The sequence below is a fragment of the Falco biarmicus genome, chromosome 8 (genome assembly GCF_023638135.1).
Source record: "Falco biarmicus isolate bFalBia1 chromosome 8, bFalBia1.pri, whole genome shotgun sequence".
NCBI lineage: Eukaryota > Metazoa > Chordata > Aves > Falconiformes > Falconidae > Falco > Falco biarmicus.
In genome coordinates, this window is record NC_079295.1 from 33534140 (window position 1) to 33552541 (window position 18402).

Below are 18402 nucleotides of genomic sequence, written 5' to 3' on the forward strand. Positions count from 1 at the left end.
GGCCAGTGTGGTATGCTAAAAACTTTTCTCTTCAATATTGATGTGGTTGTACTTCGCTGCTCTAGGAACAGCATCAAGCAGAAAGCCCGACCACAGAGTTTCACCTGTCAAAAAAAGCAAGTTATTCCAGGGGAGACAGACATCCTAGGGAACTAAAAGGGAAAAGCTTGCTTGAGTTTGAATTTTCAGTGAAGAAGTCTTAATATTTGTTTTAAAAAAAATTATAGCATGGTTTGGCATAAAGCTGAAAAATCAAAGACAATATTTTTAATGGAAAAGGAAAAAAAAAACAACCAATGCTGCATGTGCTTTTTACACATACAAGAATAGTTGTAAGCCACCAAATGAGTTAACTGCTTCATACTTTCCATACATTTTTTCCCTTATTCATGTTTGAATATGAATACATCTACGCATTAGCTTAATCTGTATCAAGAAAAGCATTAAGACTCTTCCATAAAGTTTGCCTATTAGAAAAAGGGAAATTCAAGTACTAAAAAAACATCTGAAACACATTCATTTAGATGCTGCAAAGATCAACATTACTAAAAAGCACCGTAAAAGACTTACCGATATTGCCAACCAGTGACAAGATTGGTATATTTCATTAAGTAGCCATAAATATTTTCCATGTGATCACTATAAAAAAAAAAAAAAAGAGAGAAAAGCAATTGGACAATATCAAACAAATTTTAGATCTTCCCAGCTTTTATCTTCATTCTTAGAAAAATTAATTATCACCTTCATTTTTAGAATAGCACTACCATTTTAATAAAGTTACCAACACTTAACAGATTTTCCAGCACTGTTTCTAAAATAATTTCATAAGACAGTTTAACCAGACTTACTGAACTCCAAATAATTTCAAGGTATAATTAGTTTCACCAGTACTTAAATTTTATTCAGCAGACACTTCTGGACACATTTGTACTGGTACCAGGTAATTAAAGCCTTAGCATCCACGCTTCTGTTTCCTGCTCCCTCTTCTAGGCAAGCTTTGTATTTTTGGACTCCTGAACAAAATTAACTTTCACGAGCTTATTAACAAAATGTTAATCATGGACACCAGCCAAAACCAGTCCCTAGGTGCTCCTGCACCCCTGTGGTTTTATTTATCCTTCATGCCCAAAACCTTTCCCAACTACACAGTCATGCTCTTGAACACGTTTTCTACAGAATACAACATGCAGGTGCAGGTCACATCAAGGTATTCCGAAATTTAAAACAGAAGCCAAAACATCTCCTCCTCTGGCCTGGGCAGGGAAATCGGGCAGTTTCTCTTTCCAAGCCTCAACTTGCAACATCCACCAAAAATGAGAACCCATCGCAGGCATTTAGCATGGAGGCTTAATGTCACTACAGGCAAAACACGTTACCCTCTTCTGAAAATCAATTGTCCTAAATAAGGCTTACAAGTCTCATGGCTACAAACAAAACATCTTAAAGCCACACTTTAAAGACCTACATTGTACTGTACATTCCCATAATTCTAGAAATGCCACCTCAATGCCCTCACCTCTTACAGCAGTGCATAGTCCTACATAGAAGAACACTGTCCTGACAGACAATTTGGGTCCAGCACGAGCAAGAAGTTCCTATCATTCCAACGAAGAACTGAAGCAATGACCCATATTATCAGACACTACTTGCTTTTAAAAAGAAACTCAGATTCAAGCCATCTTATTTAATTTTAAATTAAAATTTCTGTAGCTTGTAGTATGTGTTAAGATTAAATGAAGATTATTCAGAGACCATTGGAGCAGCAGCCTGTCTTGGTCATTAAGAGGTCAAAGTAGCCCCACAGAAGCAAAAGTGGAAAGGTGGGGGGAAAAAAGGACTACTACAGCCAAGGGATCATCTCCATTAGAGCATTTCGGCTGTAAACAGTCAGACCAGGTACTGGGGTAAATTTCAAATAACAGCTGAAGCTGCTCTCTACGTCTCATTTATAGATAGCATCAGTATCACCAAATTAATTAGATACCTGACAATTCAGTAAATATAATGTTACACTAAGTTTCATCCTGAAGGAAGCTATTTAGGATGACATTAATGAAGATAACCTCAGAGTAGATCACTGCCATATGAATCAATACCGTATCACCATCATTCAGTAATACTATTGAAAGAAGAGATGCAAGAATGCACATTTTTGAAGAAAAAAATGAGTTGCTGATTTTTAATGTTACATTTAAAAACAAAAATATGTGTTCTAGATATTACTGCAGCAATCAGTATTGTGGTAATATCCTGCAATGGAGAGCAGTCAGCACAACTATCTAGGAATTTAATTTCTAATAGCTCATTAAGAGGCACTACAGATAAAAATAAACTCAAGGAGAGCAGAGGGTATTCAGGCTATCATATATTTAAAAATGTAAAAAATGCTAAAAGGGACAAAACCCAACTCATCCTCTGCAGACGCCTCTCATTTGTTATTATTGGCATACAAGGGAAGTACAGTTTAGACCTGCTCGCTGTCTTAATTTAGCTGAAAATTATGAGATTGTATGGTCATTAAAATGCATGAGTTTGGGTTTTAGTAGTCTGAAAATTGTCCCTAGTCACAGCTAATGTTTTTTCAGTTTTAGCAAATGCAAGCATCGCCCTTGCTTTTCAGTCAGACACCGTACAGAGCCCTGCACACTCAGGCTACAGCTGCTGCACTCTCCCATTAACTAACCTGCCTAAGTCACAGGTGTGTTTAATAGAACCCAAGGAAAAAGTCAGCAAAGTAACTCCAGACTGCAATGAATACAGCAGGACTACATGTATGGCCTACGGAGGTCCGTTCATCTGACAAGGGTAAATTAAACAGTCTTTGATTAAAATCATTTGACAACTTCTTTTGAGCATGACAGATGAGATAGCTGACTTTGTTAGTCTTCCGAAAAAAAGAAGTCACCATAGAAGGGAGTGCAGCCCTTCAGTGATGTACTTCAACATCAGATGAGCACTTGACTACATTTTGCCTTCACTCACATGTTCCTCCCCACTTGGATTTTCACCTTGACCAAACCCAAACTTCTCCAAATGCTTCTTGCTCAATAACTCCTATCTCTAGCCTCAGCAGTCCCAAAAGTTGATGGTTTAACTTAAAAACTTTGAAAATAGCTCCCCACACACCTCCCAAAGAAGTCCGAGAATGACTGAGGACAAGCCAGACTATCACCTCCAGCACTGTGGACACTGCTGATCTGGAAGGAGCATGCTGCACCAAACGAACAAGGTTAAATACACCAACCAGCTGTGTTTCCGAATCCCTAACTTTGCATGCAGGAGGTCGCCAAACCCCACAGCTCAAACAAAAGAGCTGCAACTATGTCCAAGGTAACGCTCAGAAGTACCTTTAGCAGGTATCTCCCACTCACGAGCAAAAAGACCTCATCTGCCTGCACAAGATCATAGAAATGTACTAAGCCAGGGGTCCTCAAACTACGACCCACGGGCCTGGGGTTGCGGGGGGGGGGGGGGGGGGGGGGGGGGGCGAACCAAGCAGCCGCAGCTGAATTCCTACCACTTAATTCCTACCACTTCATCTGCGCGCCAGCCCCCTGTTTAAAAAGTTTGAGGACCCCTGAACTAAGCACTGACGGCCAAACCTCAGCATAGAAGAGCCCAACAAGCAGCAGCGGCAGCCGGTGCCGATCCCAAGACACAGGACAGTCAGCTGCAGGGTGCATTCCTTACGGACTGACCTTTGCAACACGGGAGGAACATAACGTGCCAGGGATGAGAGACTGAGCTGTGCCTTGCTTGCTGGGAGACCACAGAATGTTAGATGAGCCAAAGTCCAAAGAGATGGAACAGAGGTCCCTGCTAAATGAGCCGCCTCTTGGACAATATTGATTAACCTATTTTCCTCCTTAATTGCGTTCACACTTTTCCTCCTTAATTGCGTTCACACATCTCCAACAGAACTGCACAAACCCAAAAGACCATGTTTAGGTTTTGCCCTGCCAAATGCTGGGCAAAGTTTTAGTGCCTATGCAAGTAATGGATTAGCCTGCCTGAAGGGTATGAAAAACTTGGGTTGCTATTTAAAACATTTCCCTTGACAATATAAGGGCCTAGAGGCAAACAAATAAGCAAATAAAAGAGTAAAAGCACAGACCTTAGAGGCACTAATCATATTCTTCCAGAACCACGTGGCCAGGGAATTTTCAACATTTGAACTAAGGTTTATCTTTAAGTAATGATTTATACACTAAAAAAAAAAGATTTAAATCCAGCCTGCAAATTGCAGTTCACAAAGGTAGATCCTGTAACTGTACAAAGACCCATTACAGAACTATGGTTAACCTCCTAATCTTCTGGGTAAGTGCTAGTACTTTCCTATGAATACAGAAAAACACTCCCAGTATTATTTACGAACAACAAAGGCATGGAATTACAACTAGAGCATTTTTTCAATTATTTTAAGATTGGTGCCACCACAGCAGGAGTTAAACCGAAATATCTGTTGCTGCTAAAGCAGCATTGTTAGGCAGTTAACACCTAAAAAAATTTTTTTTAAAAATCACAACACAAAACCCCAGTAATAGTTCACTAGTACAGAATTAACAGCAAAGCTCTTCAGAGTGCTGCAGAAAGCTTTTAAGATAGTAGACTTTGAGAACAAGAGGTTGAGGAGGTTCAGGCACTGGCTCTGCTCACAGATAACCACAATTAGTAAAATGTAAGATCTTCCTTAAAGCCGTTACTAGCATTGCTTCTAACGAAACAACAGTAAAACCTGTTTTGAAGTCATCTGTGTACTTCAGAAGCCTCTACAGTTCCCCACATTGGGGTTTCTGACTTCTAGAAAACAGATTTCAGAAGTAACTTTGACACAAAACACACTGAGCAACTTATCTCAACACTGACAGTGAGGCCTGGCTGTGCTGGGATGCTTCCCAACTTTTAAGAATACCTTTGCAATCATGCTGCTGCCTACGTGCATGCACATGTACCTATGGGGACCTGTATCTTTGCATAGCCAAGATGCTTTGTTGCTGTTCAAAATGCTCACAGTCTCAGATTGTCAAAGGAACAGCAACAATGAGTCAACAACCCCTAAAGTCCGTATTTCTGTAGAAATTCTCATATCCTTCTGTCAAAGGACAAAAAAAAAAAAGTGTTGCAACAGACCTGTCAGCCTTAAAGATGTACAAAAAAAAAATATTAAGTTTTGCTGAACTCTTTTAAGTGAGGATACTGTACAAATCACAATCCAGGAAAAAATTATGCAGGAACTTGTGGTACAACATCTGGACTCCAGCCCAGCACATATACCACTCCCCAAAATCTCGTTACTCTTTTCCAAAGGCAGAACACCACTGAACCTGACTGCCCATTTATCACACTTTTTTAGTTTATAAATATTGAGATGGACTGAAATTGTCCTGTAAGCAAATGATTGAAGTCTATGAAAAGTTACAAATCAGCTCATATTCTTTCCAGAAAACTATCCCTCCCCAATTTCAAAGATGTTTACCACAAGCCAGATTTCTCCATGTGTAAGTGCTAAATACAATAGGAATAAAACAGTCACAAAGGATTATTGTTAGTTTATTTATCCTTTTCTAGTATGCCTCTTAAGCTGCAGCAGCTGTTAGTGCCTTGCAGGGTGGTCTCCTGTCCTGGAGGACGAGTAAGACAGTGATAGTCAGGCCAGATTTCCCCTGTATCCTGTTTACATGTGCAGCATCCCAAGTCTTGAACACAGATGCTGAGGAACAGTAGTCTCAGAATGACGTCTTTCAGGAGCTTCGGCCAAGACACCCATGCTCACACCTGACAAGTGCTGGGCCAACATTTTCTCCAAGAAACACCAGCACAGAAGTCCTCCCCACCCTTTTTGCATACCCCTTACGGTGCAGTTCTCCCCAAAAAACGCATACAAAACAAATCACCCCTAGCAGTGGCACAAAATTACACCTATCTGGGATGTGATGACAGAAAACTTCTAAGACTGCCCTTCTGATGACTTGAATTTTTCTGGGACCCAGACAGCACCGCGTGGGATACTTTGGGCAGCCAGGTCTCTGAAGACCCAACAGCTGTTTGAAGAGCAAATGCAGCGGCCAAAGGTTTCCCCACGGACTCACATAAGGCCTGACTTCAAGCAGCAGCTGTGTACATGTTGTTTTGCTTCCAGCAGGAAGGACGACCAGGGGCCTGGAGCCCATGCAGATGTCAGGGAGGGCTCCTGAAGGGAGATCCAGCCTCCGTAGCTGCCACCACCGCCGTTATGACAAGTGCCTTCAGGCCCTGGCCAAGGGAAGAGGCTCCCTCCTAGTGAGCTCACAGCAAGATGCAAAAACCAGGTGAAAGAGACTGTCTTCAGATTAAAAGCTAGAAAAGCATAAAGAAAAGGAAAGGAAGAAAGACATCAGGATTGTAACAGTGCAAATCAAAGAGCGGTTTGAAAAAAGCAGTAACCGCTTTCACTGAACTTGTTCATCTCTCTGTCCACAGGCTCGCTGTTGGCAATAGCTTGCTTTTTCCTCAGTGACCACTGCAAAGTGCTTATCTACACCACACTGATTCCCCTTTTTGTTACACGGAGGGGAAGGGCGAGGGAGAAGAGAAAGAGAAAAAAAAACCCACACAACAGCCCTGTGTCAGCAACAGAACTTCTGCAACTACAAAGATCACTTACTCTTCAAGAAACCAGTCCCATAGCTCACTGATGCAAGAGCAGACTCCCCAGGACACCCAACAAGGTGAGGCACAAGCCTCTGATGCAGGCACTCTGTAAGCGACAATGAATTGGCTCTCCTTTTCCAAATGGCTTTTGGAAGAAAGAGCAAACTAACCTTGCTGTGCAGTTCACCAACAGTGCCTTATAGTCAACCAAAAAGCAGCAGCAAAGCTCCTGTTCTTTCAGCTCATGGTTTCTAAACTTATAATTGAACAGTCAAACACAACAATTACAAGGAATAAAGGTCAAATATGACAAGAACATTGGCAGTAGACCTTGGGGATGCTTCAGAATACCACTTGGCCACAAGCATGCTAGTGACACACATCCTCTTTATATATATGCACCCTTCTTTTAAGGTACTCCTGTAAACCCCTGGGAGCACTGACATGCACTGGAAGAGAAGTGCAAGCTTGCCACAAAGAAAGCGTGTGGCAGAGCTGAAATAAGTTGTCCATGAGCCCAGCTGGATGCAGCCCAGGCTTCCCATCCCAGAGATGAGGGGCTCTGCCACCACCCAGCCTGCCCAGCCCCTGCTACCAACGCAGCAGTTGCATTTGCGTCTGAATTTTCTAACACTAGTTCTCAAAGGGAACAATAAATCAAACTTACAGGGTTTTTTTTTAAACCATCCTAATTAAACTTGCATTCAATTCTCCTCCTTTGTGTATTAATGCCACAGGTCAATTATACACAAATGAAACTTTTTACTGGGTAGCAACAGGGAAAAAAGGAGACAGAGAATATTTAATCAATAAGTAGCAAAACACAGCTCTCACTGGACCACTGTAAAGCCGATTATTTAACTGCTTTATCATTTAGAGAGCTCCTTAACTCTCAAAATACATCTGCCTGGAAAAAAAACTGCAGCAAGTTTCAGCAAAGCAATTTCTCTTGCACGTACATGAACAGCTCAAGTCAGCAAGAACTCCACTCACATACAATTTATTTGCGGACTTGCGTCAGCACAGCACAACTGACACTGTACTCAAGAGTTAGTAGCCAACCCTGCAGATTTTTCTGCAATAACTACTATTCAAGCTATTGCTGGGAAAATAACTGTCAATTTAGCCAACATTTTAGGGTTGGAGAGTACAAAAAAAACAGGCAGCTCAGAAGGTCTAAACTCTCCACTTGATACCTCTGGAGAATGATTGTTGCCTGCAGCTTTGCTACCATTTATGTCACCAGTTTACATTAGCCCACCATAACGCATGGCTTCACATACTACTGTTAACAAAACTTAAAACTTTCCCTTGAAGTCTAATTTCAGAAAGTTCCAACAGTCAAGTTAAAGCAACCCTGCTCAGCAAACAGTACTGGCATAACATAAGCAAGGCAAACACACCGATGGGTAAGCATCTTTGCAGTTTTGGACTATTTGCTACCTACACCACCTCAGAAAGCAGCGGACCCTGGTAAGCACTATTCACAGAAATTGGTGGAGCAAACCTCCACATTGTTTAGTTACTCTGAGCACAGTCCAGTGTGGTGTAGCTTACTACACATTGCAGCCCAAGGCATTTTGGTCTGTTTCTAGTCTAGTAGCTCTTATCCCTATTAAAAATGCATAGATATGCCCTTCCAGTTTTAAGATGTATTTGTAATTATGACTTTTAAAAGATTATACTGACAATTACACATTGTCATCCTGGGCTTTGCAGCAATAAAACACTGACTGTTAAATGTAATACACCAGTAAGGTAAATACACTCCAGGTAAGCACTTTGCCTTTTTAATAGTTCTGAACCACTTATTGAAACATATCAGATTAAATAGAGAGGATAATTATTACCACCCTCCAAGCAAGCAAGCAAAACCACGCTTAATCCACTATGTTATCTAAATATCAAGAAGGGCCATAAGCCTGGGCTACAACACAGGCAAAAAACTACATGGATCACCAACTCAAGAAGCAACAGCCAACAGTCTGAAGTCTAACTAGCAACCAGTTAGAAGCAGTCTATTTCAGGGTTCAAAACCGCTAAATGCCTCCAAGCTGTCCAACGGACCAGCAGATACTCTGTGCAACCCCTCAGGCGAGAGCAGAGCGAGAGGAGCAGTCAGGACGCAGGAGGGTGGGCTGCCTTTCTGGGGGATCCTGACAGTCCAGAGGAACAGGCTGAATAAGACCACCTGACCTACGACAAAAGCAATGCAAAGCCTTGCACCTGGGATGGACTAACCCATGGATCAGTGCAAGCTTGGTGTGTCACGCCAGACAAGAAAAATCTGAGGGACCTGGGTCTGGTCAGCCTCCTTCAGAAGCAGGGAAAGCCTAACAGAAATCTCACTGCTGTCCTCCCTACATATGGGGAAGATTGAGACAGGTCCTTTTCAGAGAGCTACAGCAGAAGGGCAAGCGGCAACAGTTGTAGCAAAAAAGACTCCTTGTTCGACACAAGGGAAAAAAAGTCTTCACAATGGTGGGGGGTAAGCCCTGGGCCAGGAGGCCAGAGAGGCTGTGGCATCCCCATCCTTGGAGATGCCCGAAACTCAGCCAGGGGCCCCGAATGACCTCTTCGACTTTGACACGGGCCCTGCTTTCAGCAGGATGGCTGGACCAGGATTTCCCAGAGGTCCCTTCCAACCCAAACTATTCTACAATTCTTAGATATAGAGAAATCAAAAATATTCCTACATTAAAACTGAGGCATAAGGTACTCAGAAGGTTTAAACTCTAATTAAGAAAATACAAGTGTTAACTTAACCACCTATGATTATGACAATATAAAAAGAGCAGGACTACTTTCTTCTTCAGTGCTTTAAGTGAACAGTGATTCCCAGACAAGGAACTATTCAAAACCGCTCCTTTTCATTGTGCAATGAGCACCAGGTATTATTCATTTTGCACTCATGTGCTAATAAAGAGTTTCCTTATGGTTTTCTTCTCTTGTGCTTATCATCAACATTTATGAAGGAGTCATGTACCGAACAATAAAAGGACAAGAATGTTATCATCCCATTTTACATATAGGGAATTGAGGTGCAATGAATTTTCAGCCTCTCAAAATTTGAGATAGATGTGGTCCAATTTTCATTTGATTCATACATTCAAATCACAGCTTCTGCTGATTTCAGCTGCAGCTGTGACCCTGCAAAAGTTTTGCAAAAATCGGAGCCAACTGTTTCAGACTACGCCTCTGAGAAAAAGAGGAACACAATGTTAGTGATTAAAGGGGAAAACCAGTTTAAACAATACGACTATTACCACAGAGGAAATCAGAGGCGGGGTCAGAAACCAGCTCCTTAATAGAGCATCCTGCTGCAGCTCTGCCCAGCAGATCTCATGCTTTCTTTTACATCTCCACTGCTAGGAATGAAACTGACTTCTCCACACAAAGTGGTCTCCTCAGTAAACTGATCTGTCAATGCCTAAACATTAATCAAGATTTTAAAGTTTGCCAGCTTCATTGAAGACTCAGGAATTTACACCTGGAAGGAAAAAGAAAAAATACATACCCATAGCAAAAAGCCTTCCCCTGACACTGACATTCTGGCTCCAGGGCAGGTTGTCAGATGTAAGGTTGTCACCTTAACACACCCAAAGAAACAGCGTTTCTCCCACCCCACTTCATCCTGCCCTCCTCTCCCACTTCAGCATTAGACACAGAGTACAGAAAATCTGAAATGGTACAAGCTTTGCAAGCATCCTAAAAAGAAAGTTGTCCAGCAACATTACCAGCAGGCTGCAATCACCTACAAGAATTCATCAGCATTGGCAAGTGATCAGAGTGCACGTCAAGGAAACTTCTTTAAGTAAACAGGGGTCCTTGCACACATGCCTTAAATTCCATGGTACAGTAAGTACAGCACAAGAACCTACCTAGGATAACCTAACAGCAGCAGCTGGCACTTTCTGCTTCTGCATTAAGCAATGTGATTAGGTCAGACACATACAGTTTGTTTTTCATCCTCTCTCTTGAGAGAGAAAGTGTGGGGCAGAACAGGATGTTAATGTTGTAGGCAATTTTAATTAACTTGCTGCTACATATTTATATTTGAAAAGGTGAAGCTGAAAAACACCCTTTGCACTTAATGAAGGATAGACAGTTGTAATGGCCATTAACCCCTATAGAGATCTATTCCACGGAAAATACAAATTATTTGTTATTTAAAGCCATTCAGAGTTTGTGCTTTTTCAGTTTAGCTTAACTTGAACTCCAAATGAATATCCCAGTACCGAACACGTGTACCCTGTGATGCCAGAACCAACTCCCCTATTTGTCACCCCTGCCCTAGCGAGTTTTACGGCCTGCCCACTCAACACCGGGATGCTCTGAGAAGCGAGAGAGGGACAGGGCTCGACAGCCGCTCCCTGAGGAGCCACAGGGCTGGAGAAGGGAACCCAGACCGTGCTGACCTGGTCCAGGAACTGGGTTCGGGTTCCCCACTAGAACATCAGCCACCATGAAGCTCCTGTTAAAATTACCCAAACCTGTTTCCCCAGGTTAAACTTATTACCCCACACACAGAGATTTACTTCTTAATTTACAACCCATCTGAGCTTCCATCTGCTCCAACCCCATTCTTCCAGGCCGTAAATTCATGTGTGAACATGAATGGCTCACCTGCATTTTGAGAAGCACTTGGAGCTTTGGCAGCTGGTAAAATAGGCTTGATAAAAGATGACCTTAATATTTTAATAACACAGAATGGATCCTGAGGTGGATATAACCAGCTGACCATTTTAAATATGGGCTTCTCATCTATTCTAATGAGCAAATCACATGAAGGGCAGCATTTCAATTTGGCGTTATGAATATGGTATATTCTTTAAGCAAAGTTTCAAATGAGGATAAAGAAATTCAGGCACCAGGTTTTTCAGCTGTTTCCTTCCAGCACAGCAAACAAACATGACAGTAGTCCTAATCAGATTTTTAATAATAAAAAGGAACAGAACACATGAAATTCCAAAAATAAATTCTGAATTTCACAGCAGCCACTCAAGAGACTCTTCTTTTTAGCACCCAGTTCATCACACCTCAAAAGGCCCCCAACAAGCCAGAAAGTGAGCAGTTGGAGCTTTTTGAAGGCCACGCAGTGGTGAGGTATCTACACAGGTCACCAGAAACAGAAGGAAGACCAAGGCTCACTCAGACACAGGCTTGACAGCAGAGCTGGCAGCAGAAGTGTCACGGCAGGGCCAGCAGAAACCCCACCCCACTGGTGGCCAGTGCCTCGATGTCACAGTGCCGGCAGGTTCTTCCAACAGCAGGACACCGAGGAAGCAGGGTGGGCTGTAAGAGCAAAGCAGATGCAGGAGCAGCCCTTGCCAAACCTCCCAGGTAATGCCACAAAATGACAGCCTCTCTCCCCCTCCACCACTGTGCACAACAAGGGGGTTACAGTTATTGATGACAGCAAATATACAAGAATTCCACATAGGATCCCAAAGAACTTTGTTGTAAGCAGTGCACGAAGAAACGAGGGAGACCGGTAATTAGAAGGAAGTACTAGGAGTACCAACATATTAGAGACAACTGTCCTAGGAGGACACTAACATTTACATCAAGCTTTAGGTTTCTTTTTGTCTTATCAAGTGATAGGGACTTTTAACTTAAATTCTGGCCTGCTCCCAGGAGGCCAGAGTTAATTAGGTCAGCTAACACACTCTATTGCAGCCTATGCAACAATTCAATGCTTATATTAATACTGTGATGAGAAATGTTAAGTCAGAGACAAGAATGGAGGACCAGCAAGGGAGAAGTTCACAGCATGAAGCGTTGTTGAACACTGGGATGCCTTTACCTCCTATATCTGTTTCTACCAAGCTGGTTTCAGCTTTAGAGGCCAAACAGATAAAATTTTATCCTCCCAAGATCAAACACTCTTGGAACATGACTAGAAATGCATAGAAACTAGAAAGGCTCTATATATTTTCTTGCAACTAAGAATGACATGAACACCTCCCTCAGTAAAAAGGATTCTTATCAACATCCGCTCAAGAAGATTGTATCAGTTTCAAGACAATCCCATTTATTACTAATTAGATCATTTTTGCAAGACAGTGTAAATAAAAATCATTAACTCTTCCACAGCCTACCGCAGTCTCACAGGTTTTGCTTCCACATGTCTGAAGTGCAAAGGACTGTCAGTCACCCTCCAAGTTAAGTGGGATCCAACTCATAAAAAAGCATTCCCTTTAAAATACATTCACGAAGAAAAGTTCATGATCATCTTGAAACACAGAATTAAAACATATTCATGTGTTTCAGCTACAAGCTCTTCTGTTACCTGCTGACCTGCTCAAACAGACGAGACTGAATTCAAGTCAGTAATTGTTTACTCCCTTTTTCCACCATTTATGAAGACTGCTTACATAGTATCCACTGTGAAATAAGCAAAGCCCTTAGAAGACTAGCAACTATTTCATTTGCTTAAAGTTTTGTATCCTTTTGCATTGGATACCAAAATGTTACCATGTTACTCTCTTTGCCAAAACCCTCTCTCCACTGTTTGTTTGCATTTCTGTTTGTTTACTCTCTGCACCTCTTACTCCAGCCCAAAGTCACCTGGAGTAGTTCTACAAAAGAATCTGCCTTAAGCTGATAACCTAATGACAAGCAGAAGCCACACAACATGAGGAACCCTGTTACCTGCCATTGCTACCTCTTGCAAAAAAAAAAAAATTAAACAAGTAATATTAGTCCAGCAAGTTAACTCTTTTCCTTGGAACCTACTTTCATCCATGTTTTTCCTGTACTAACAAACATGAATGACCCTGCAGCATTTAAGTAAACTTGCAGGAACAGCTAACTAAAGTTAACTTGCTTCCTTTAAAAAAGGAGCAAACAACACAATCTGTAGCATTTTATAAATATATATGGCTAAATCTACAGTGAGCAGATGCTGAAACCATTGCAGAAATAGAGAACAAGGGCAGCTAGCCGCAAAAATATATGCAGAACTGAAAAGCAAATCAGTTTCAAAATGTAACTTGCAAGCTTAAAATCAGCAATCACTTGGGAAATTCATAAACATTTTTCATGTATTTCTACCGGCAAGGGAAGAAATGCTGGGAATTGGTTTACGTACTTGAGAGCAGAACCCTAAGAAAAATGTAAGAGGATGGCACATTAGCATGTCTCCAACTGGGAAAGACAATCTTGTGTCTCTAGTCAACCACAATGCTTTAAACTTTTAATTTTGTAGATAAATGAGAACCAGTAATTGCAAGTCACTTCTCAAAATTATCTGAGAGCCCCTCAAGCCAGGCTGAAAGAACTTGTTATGCTTCTCCTTAACAGCTCTCTATTTAGCTCATAGACAGAGATTCTGCTTTCTGGCTGTGAAATTTTTATGTTATTTGAACGACTACAACCCACATGTTACAGAAGTACCTGCCCAGGCTGTCTCCCTCCTCCCATTGCTTTGAAACTAATCTGTTTATTTAACCTAGAGCAAGGCAAAAACCAAATGAAGATGGTCAAATGCAAAAGCAGAATTGCTGAACGCAAATAATTCTTCATATGGGCAATGCTACACTTACTTCCCAGCTTGGTTACTGCTGAAAATAAAGAATGTGTTTAGAAAACATTATAATATTGAATTACTTTACCAAGTAATCTTTTAAAAATTTGAAGTTATTTGGAAGTCTCACCTCATGGTAACTGCTTCTCTAAATGAAAATAGGCATAAATAGTTTAGTGTGCCTTTTAGGCTCTTTCTATCTACTTAATAGCAAGTTAGCATTCACACTATTGCTGACCCCAGACAGGAAAATGCAGCCAAGGGTTGGTTGCTCTGATCATATACACAAAAGTGAACAACATCATTTCCTGTTAGATGTCTAGAAGAGCAGTTTCTCAAGAACTCTTAACTTCTATTAAGAAAAACAAAAAACAAAAAACAACACGCATCTTCCTGCCCTCTGAAGAAACCGAGCCTTTACAAACTTCAAAGGAGGCACTGCTGTAGCGGCTGCCTAAACTCACCATACACCAGATACAAGCAGAAAGTCTGCAAAGAGTTTCAGCTGTATCTTGACATCATCTGAAGTGTCTGGCAGCCTCTGGCTGTCGCTTCTCCACTATGATAAATGTTTGGTCTAACTATCACAGCTATTTTAAAATCTCCCTGTTATTCCCCTACAAAAATATAAAATTAGACTTTCTGCTTCATTTTTTATTTTCTAGGCATGCACTTTACCCCAAGGACGTGTGAATTTCCACATCTCTGAGAGATTCAGTTTTCATTATTTCAGGTTCCAGCAGTGCTAGAGATTTCATATTTTCTTCTCCCATAGTCATAATTCCCCATTTGGAGCATTAAAGTATCAAGTACCTGTTGTCCCATTTGCCTGACAACTACGCTACAGTAGTTTTGACAGGTTGCTTCACCAAATATAGAGCTATAGTTCTGCACCAGGTGCAGTCTACACTGAGCAGGTACTTCAGGATCCTTCTTCTGCCAAGCTGCGCGACCATGCATTGCTCACAGTCTGTGCTGTAAAAGTTAAAGATCAAACTTCCACCAGAAGTTCCCAGCAAATCCGTTTGTAAACTCTGTGTTTTAGACATTGATTATTAAAAGGGTCTTTCTTTTGTCAAACACATTGTAGACTGGAAGTAATTCACAAAGTGAAAACTAAGCTACAGTAGTCCTCCATCCAGGAGGACAAGAGAGTCAGGGGGGGAAAGCTGATATTTTGTGGGTAACTAGATATCGAGACACACATAGGAGTAAGTAACTGATTCCCAACAGAGCAGAGATTAACATTGAGGTACCTCAAGTGTCCACAATAATACAATTAGTACATTAAACTTGTCCCAATCATCTAGAAAGAAAAAAGGGGGGGTTGAAGAATACTTTGCACTAGAGTATTAGAGTAAATTAAACCAGATACTAATGGCTTCAAAAGTAACGTGGACAGTTCCTACTCACAGCTGTCAAGCCACCAACCTGGCTATCACTCAGAAAGTCAGTTCAACTTTTGCCCTCCAAGCCACAGCACCAGAACAGAAAACAAAACACTTGGAAGAATAATTTTAAAAAGTGGAATTTAACTGCATAGCAGTGATCTGTGACCACCATCTCAAATACACTACAGCAAAAAGGGGTTCAGGCAAATCAGGTATCTCATCCCTTCCACTGCCTCCAATTCCACATAAAAAATATAAAATATGCCCATTTAGATTTCACAGATTAAATCCTGTGTTTCACACGTGAAACATTTGCAAAATGCTTGGGCAGAGTAATAGACATTTGCATTAGAAAATTCAGAGTTATGTTTGAATCCTGAGCAAAAAACAAAAAGTTTGGAGGTGACTGGGAACAGCAGATAAGACAACCAATAACTGAACCTGACAAGAAGCTTTCTCTAACAGCCTGAAATATTGGCCCCAAAATCACCACTTTTCTTTCCGGCACTAGTCACCAGAAAAGCAAATTATTGGTGACCCAGATTCTCAGCGATGACCGAGCTGTTCTCTCCCTATTAAAACCACCAGGCACTCACTGCCTGCCCCGCCTGGTGCCCATTTCTCCAAGCCCCCAGAGAGCCCCCATCCTGCACCGCACACAGATGCGCCACGTTCCACTTCTGCCACTTCTGCCGTTGCCACACGCGGGAAGTGGCAAGCCAGTCCATCTGGGCTGGCAGATGACAGCTTTGGAGAGGCTCCATTTGAAGGAGAAGTGTGCAAACTTCACATAACAGCAGTATTTTCAACAGCAACAGGGCACAATTCCAGTCGAGGATGAGAGACCGAAAAGCAGAGATTGGAGAATCTCACAAGCAACGCCACAGGGAGCCCGCTGCCGGGGGGTGAGCGGGAGCCCTTTCAACCAGAAAACACGTCCGAAAAAAAGTGCGTGGAGACCCTCAAGTCCCTTGGACACACAGGCAAATCGTTCCAAGGAAGCATTTTAGCTTGGATCCGTATCAAACCAGCGCTGCGTGCCCGGCTTCTCCCGCTTTCCCCGCTCTCTCCTGCCGTGTGTGGTGGGCCCAGCATTCTGGAAACAAGTCAGATAAGGCACAAACTCCGCGCACACCCAGCTTCTCCACCAACAACAAAGAGAAAGCGTCAAAAAAAGAAGACTACCATCAAGTGCTTAAAGACGACGACCCCCGGAGCTAGAACTCGGCGCACAGTTTAGCTGCGGGGAAGGCTGGCACGGCCACGGAGCCCTGCCACAGCCGCACGCCCGTCCCGCGTCCGGCGCGGGGGAAGCGGGCCGCGGGGGGAGGCGCCGCGGCAGGTCCCCGGGCGTCCCGTGCGGCCCCGCACCGCCACACGGGCACCACGGGCGGTCCCGGCACCCCGAGCGGCCCCGCCCGCCCCGGCGCCCCCCCGGCCCGCGCTCGGGCGTCCCGCGCCCCACGCCGGGCCCCGCAGCGCCGCGGCTCCCGGGCCCGCCGCGCCCACCTGTACTGCCAGCCCTTGGCGCCGCGGCCGCCGCTCTTGACGCCGCTCTGTCCCGCCGAGGGCGGCTGCTCCGACTTGCCCTCGCCCTCCGGCCCCTTCATGGCCGCCGCGGGGTCCGCGCACTGCATGGCGCCGCGGCTGCCCGCCCCGCCAGGGGCGCCCCCGGCCCAGGGCGGGCCGCCTGCCGGGGAGACGAGCCCGCCCCGGCGGCCCGCCGGCCCCGCTCAGGCCGCGCCGGGGCCCGGCCGCGCCCGCCCCATGCGGGCTGCGATGGCGGCGGCTGCCGGCACCCCCGCGCCCCGCTCGGCTGGGCTCGGCTCCCCGCACGGCCGCGGCGAGCTGGGGAAACCCGCCCTCCCGCTGCCTCACCCGGCGGCCCGGCCCGGCCGCCCCTTCCGGGTCAGCGCCGCCACCATCTTTAGTGCGGGCAGCAGTGCCCGCCCTAGGCCGCTCTGCGCTGCTGCCGCGCTTAAAGCGATAGGAACCCTCTAAAATAATTTCAGACTCGCGGCTACAAACATTCTCCCCCCACCCACCCCGTGAAAGATAGGGATTGGAGGAGCGAGGGTCCCAAGCTGTTCGCATACAGGCTGTAGGAGCAGGGGGATGACAGCCCACTGCTGGGATCCACTGGGATCTAGCGGAGTGTGGGCAGAGACCACCAAACAGGGCCTCGATCTTCACTCACGCAAAGCCGTGGCACGGCCTGGCCTCCAGAGAAAACACGTTGTTCCTCCTGTTTTTCCTCCAGTTACTGCATACGTGGGCACCAGCCATGCAGGCTTTTTGTCCTTCATAGAGTAACAGCAGAGCTAAATGGGAGAGAGGGGCCTGCTTGTGTGTGAGCTCTCAGGCCAGGCATGGCTTTCGGGCAACAAAACCAAATGGACTGCAGCCGCGTTATTTCTTAAAACCGGGGGCAGAGGCCCCTTGTTCTGGCTTCAATCAGTCAGCACAAGAGGAGGGCAGGATCAGACACAGCTGTGCTGAGCAAGGTTGTGGTTCTGCTCCGCATCTCATCGAAACGCCCTCCCCTGCTCTCCAGCTCTTTTGTTACCCACCTATAACAACCATCGTACAAAAGATGCTAGCGATTCCCTATGTGAGAATCCACACAGAAGCAAAAATGTAAAGGAGAACATATTTCAGACAAATAGTTTATTTAGAACATCCCCACAGTAACAGCTTCGTGCCCCATGAAAGCCACCCTGACGTTCCCATCTTCTACCAGCACATTCCTGCTTTCCTAGTGACATTCAAAACATCTTTGCCTTTGGCTAGCAAATAAGAATAGCACCTTATGAGCACTGTGTCTTTAAAATATATTTATAAGCTTTAATTGGC

The 18402-nt window shown here is 44.0% G+C and overlaps 1 protein-coding gene across 2 annotated transcripts in view; it reads right to left on the reverse strand.

Moving 5' to 3' along the window:
• The window catches only part of OSBPL11 (oxysterol binding protein like 11), a 42400-nt gene extending 24921 nt beyond the window's left edge, over nucleotides 1-17479 (reverse strand). The window contains exons 1-2 of one of the 2 annotated variants that reach the window (XM_056348355.1): nucleotides 17428-17479; nucleotides 571-639 (exon numbers count right to left, since the gene is read on the reverse strand). In XM_056348355.1, the coding sequence (XP_056204330.1) occupies nucleotides 571-639; nucleotides 17428-17474 (116 nt within the window). In that variant the 5' untranslated portion in view covers nucleotides 17475-17479. The other variant, XM_056348354.1, reaches the window with a different exon arrangement.
• Nucleotides 17480-18402: the final 923 nt, after the last annotated feature.